The 3,929-nt window shown below is 36.6% G+C and overlaps 1 protein-coding gene across 1 annotated transcript; it reads left to right on the top strand.

The window, feature by feature from the left end:
• Positions 1 to 238: 238 nt before the first annotated feature.
• Positions 239 to 1,861, top strand: LOC109093544 (aerolysin-like protein). The gene is made up of 2 exons (XM_019107278.2): positions 239 to 338; positions 602 to 1,861. The coding sequence occupies exon 2, from the start codon at positions 615 to 617 to the stop codon at positions 1,560 to 1,562; it is 948 nt and encodes a 315-aa protein (XP_018962823.2). The 5' UTR covers positions 239 to 338; positions 602 to 614; the 3' UTR covers positions 1,563 to 1,861.
• Positions 1,862 to 3,929: the final 2,068 nt, after the last annotated feature.

Below are 3,929 nucleotides of genomic sequence, written 5' to 3'. Positions count from 1 at the left end.
AAAACACAGAGTTTAATTAATCAATTACACAAGGGTGTATATATGGGCATTTCCCCAGCAAAAGAACTCAAATTTTGTTATATTGATACATTTGACACTTTAATCCATATAAACATATAACGCATTTAAGGTATACATCTTATCAATTTTCATACGCAATAAGTTATTATTATTATTATTTTTTTGGCAGATGACTCTGACACAGGGTGTGTTTTTCCAGGTACCGCCTGCCATTTGGATTTCTATTTAAGCAGTTGTCCAGTCAAACATATCTCACATTTCTGGCTTTCACAAGACGAGCTGATCTTGAGAAGACGTTCATCAGGCAACAGTCATCTGTGAGTATTTTTCCAGAGATGGCTGCTCATGCATACGGCTTGATATTTTGCAGGAGATTATTGCAGGACATATAATAGGGTATAAATGTCAGTAAATGGGGAGGAAAAGCAAAATACAAATTACTTTAAAAGAGTTGAAACAAGGAAAAAAAAATATTCAAAAAAATTAAAAAAACATTTTATATAATGAGCCCCAAAAATAAATGTACTTCATTTACATCTCTGATGTTATTTTGAATGTTATTCTGTGATGTCATTTCCAGATCTACTTTAAAGATGTCCAAACCAACAACTCTGCAAATAGTTGGTGGCAAAGGAGGTTCTCCATTTTCATTTACTGGGGAGAAAAATGGTGCCAGTTTAGAGAAGATAGGGGTTTGGGTGGGAGAATCACAGGTTAAGGCTGTCAAAGTTTGGCTTTCAGATGGCAGAAGTGAAACCTTTGGCAAGCCAGATGGGCCGTATCAAGAGTACAGTTTAAAGTCTGGTGAGTGTTTCACCTCACTGTCCCTCTGGGAGAACGGAGAAGGAACACGTCTTGGAGCCATCAAATTCAAGACCAACGAGGGTGGAGAATTTTTTGCAAAGATGACAAACATGGGTTTAAAAAAAGAACATCCCATTGATATCGGCTCTGGGTTTTGTCTGGGAGTTGCAGGGGCAGCTGGTGCAGATATTGACGGCATGGGATTCATGTTTCTCAATGCAGTTCAATCAGCAGTTCTCACCGATGTCAACTATCCCACTCTCCACCAACTGATACCACAGGTGTCAGTGGAAGAGATCAAATCCGGCTCTTACACAAATGAAACCTCCACTAACCAAGAGCAAACAATTGAGACCTCAAAGAAAGTGACCAAAACATCTTCATGGTCAATAAGTTACAGCTTTACTAAAACATTTAGTGTGGAAGTGAAGGCAGGGATTCCAGGGATTATAGAAGTTTCTACAGGATACAGTTGCAGTGTTGGAGCAGAAAGCACTTACAGCTTTGAGTACACTGATGAGAGAACCGAAACACTGTCTACCACTGTAGATATTCCACCAAGAAAGAAAGTGGATGTTGACATCACCATCGGCAGAGCCGTGTTTGACCTGCCTTACACCGGCACAGTGAAGATCACTTGCAAGAACGGCAGTGTGTTACAGTACGAAACCAAGGGCCAATACAAAGGCGTCACTTACACTGATTTCAAAGTGAATACTAAAGAATCTGATCTGTAATATTAAAACAGACTGTTCTTGGTTGGGCTTTATTGGATTTTACCAGCAATGTATCAGTTGATTTACCTTTGATTTGTTCTGACTTCCACTGGTCCAAATGACTCTTTGCTCAATGATTTTAAAAAAGAAAAATATATACACAGCATTGTCTTTTAAAAATAATCTTTTCTGATTCTGTTATAAAATATTCATATAGCTTCATTAATTTTGTAATCATCGCTACTAACGAATTATGTGATTCATCATGTACGAATTTCAGATGTTTGATCAAATATTTAATAAAAGCATTGCATTTTAAATGAACCCTGTGTGTAAATGAACTTGTAGCTCTATATTTAATGGTGTTGTTTTATCGAATATAATTATTTAGTTTGAAGTCAGTACAGCGTAGACCTAGTGTACTACAGGATGAGCGTGATTTCACCAAGTACAACATGTTCCTGGAACAACATTCCAATCAACCAATCAGAATTGGTTATTATTTTATATTATCCTAATGTAGCTATTATATACATTTTCAATAATAATAATAATAATAATAATAAAAACAATTAAATTTATATTACTTTACCTCTCTAATAACGCCTCAGTCAGGTCAAAGAAATGTTTTTAGTTGCTTTAATGTAACACTCAAAGTCTCTATAGTATCTATACAGAACCCCGAATGACAGGATTGTTTTCCTTATTTTTATTTTTATGTTATAAAAAAATATGTCCGCATATTTTAGTAGGCCTATAACTTTTATACTCGCTCACGTATAGCACAGAGAGTGAGAATGAAAAATAATATTTATGAATGAATTATTGACAGAACTATAAGACTATCAGAGGAAAAAATAAAGACAATAGTTACACCCCATTTTTTCACAAAGAACAAACAAAATTGTAAATATAGCTGCAAGCAGCAATTATGGGACCAAGCACTCCAGCGGCAAGTTGAGGAGCCAAGCATGGCATGGAGCGTCAGACCAAATGCAACAATGAGCAATAAAAGCAATTTTAGGATGATTGTAATTGAAATGGCCGACAAATCATAAATACAACCTCTCTAGTAGCATGATTTATTGGCTTATCAAGTGTGACCAATAGGTGGCACTGTTATCAAATCGATGTGATGTGTTCTGTGTGAGGTGACAATGACACACACAAAGTTTGGTGTCAATATGCCAAAGCACTGCAGAGATACAGCTACAAGTGCCATTTTGGCATCATGCCTCAAATTCGTTGCTGTGGTTTTGGTCTATCGACACAAAATCCAGTCTGAAGATCATCTGGCTCGATTTTGGTGAAAATCGGACCAACTGTTGATGAGGAGTTCGAAAAAGTAGGTTTTCAACATAAATCAAAATGTTAGACAGGAAGTTCAGCTTACTCTGGCATATTTGGTATCTATGTTGTCTGCATAAGCCACGGAATATTTTGAGACCAGTTTCATTGCACTAGGCTACTGCAATAAAATTTATTAGCATTTTTATAAATGTAATTATTAAAGGTTTATGAATGGTTTATTACTCTTGACCAATAGGTGGCGCTGTTACCAAATTGATGTGGCATGGTCACTGTGAGGTGACAATGGAACATACAAAGTTTGGTGCAAATATGCCAAAGCTTTGCAGAGATATAGCCTCAGAATCATTTTGGCACCGTGCCTAAAATTTGTAATGGTGCTGTATGAAAACGGTTTTGTCAATCAACTCGAAATGCATAACTTTTTGTCAGCACAGTCTGAAGATGATCTGACTCGGTTTTTGTGAAAATCGGACATACAGTTGATGAGGAGTTAGAAAAAGTAGGAATTTAACATAAGTCAAAATGGCGGACAGGGAGTTCAGATTTCCCACTAAAAAATTGATATGTCTGTTGTCGGCACGACCTAAGGAATATTTTGAGACCAGTTTCATTACAATAGCCTAATGCAATCAAAAGTTATTAGCATTTTTTGGAAATTTCATAATTAAAGGTTAATGAATGGCTTATTACTCTTTGCTAATAGGTGGCACTGTTACCAAATTGATGTGCCGTGGTCAGTGTGAAGTGACAATGGCACATACAAAGTTTGGTGTAAATACCTTTACAGAGACACAGCTCTCAGATGCAGTTTGGCATCTTTCCAACAAATTCGTTCATGTGCTAAAGGAAAACCAGTTTGTGTATCCATACCAAATCCATAACTTTTTGCCAGCTTTGTCTGAAGATGATCCAAGCCAAATTTGGTGAAAATCGGACCAACGATCTAGGAGTTCGAAAAAGTAGGTTGTCAACATAAATCAGGAAGTTCAGCCAATATTGGTAAAATTGGTATCGGTGTTCTTGTCATGATCCAAGGAATCTATCAACATCAGTCCCATTACAATCGGTCAATGTAAG

Source organism: Cyprinus carpio, chromosome B7 (assembly GCF_018340385.1).
Source record: "Cyprinus carpio isolate SPL01 chromosome B7, ASM1834038v1, whole genome shotgun sequence".
Taxonomy (NCBI): domain Eukaryota; kingdom Metazoa; phylum Chordata; class Actinopteri; order Cypriniformes; family Cyprinidae; genus Cyprinus; species Cyprinus carpio.
Note: the sequence above shows the minus strand (reverse complement) of the source record. Positions and strands in the feature narration are given on the sequence as shown.

Excerpts from the sequence above, each read along its gene's own strand:
- LOC109093544 (XM_019107278.2), top strand. The coding sequence starts at position 615 with ATGTCCAAACCAACAACTCTGCAAATAGTTGGTGGCAAAGGAGGTTCT.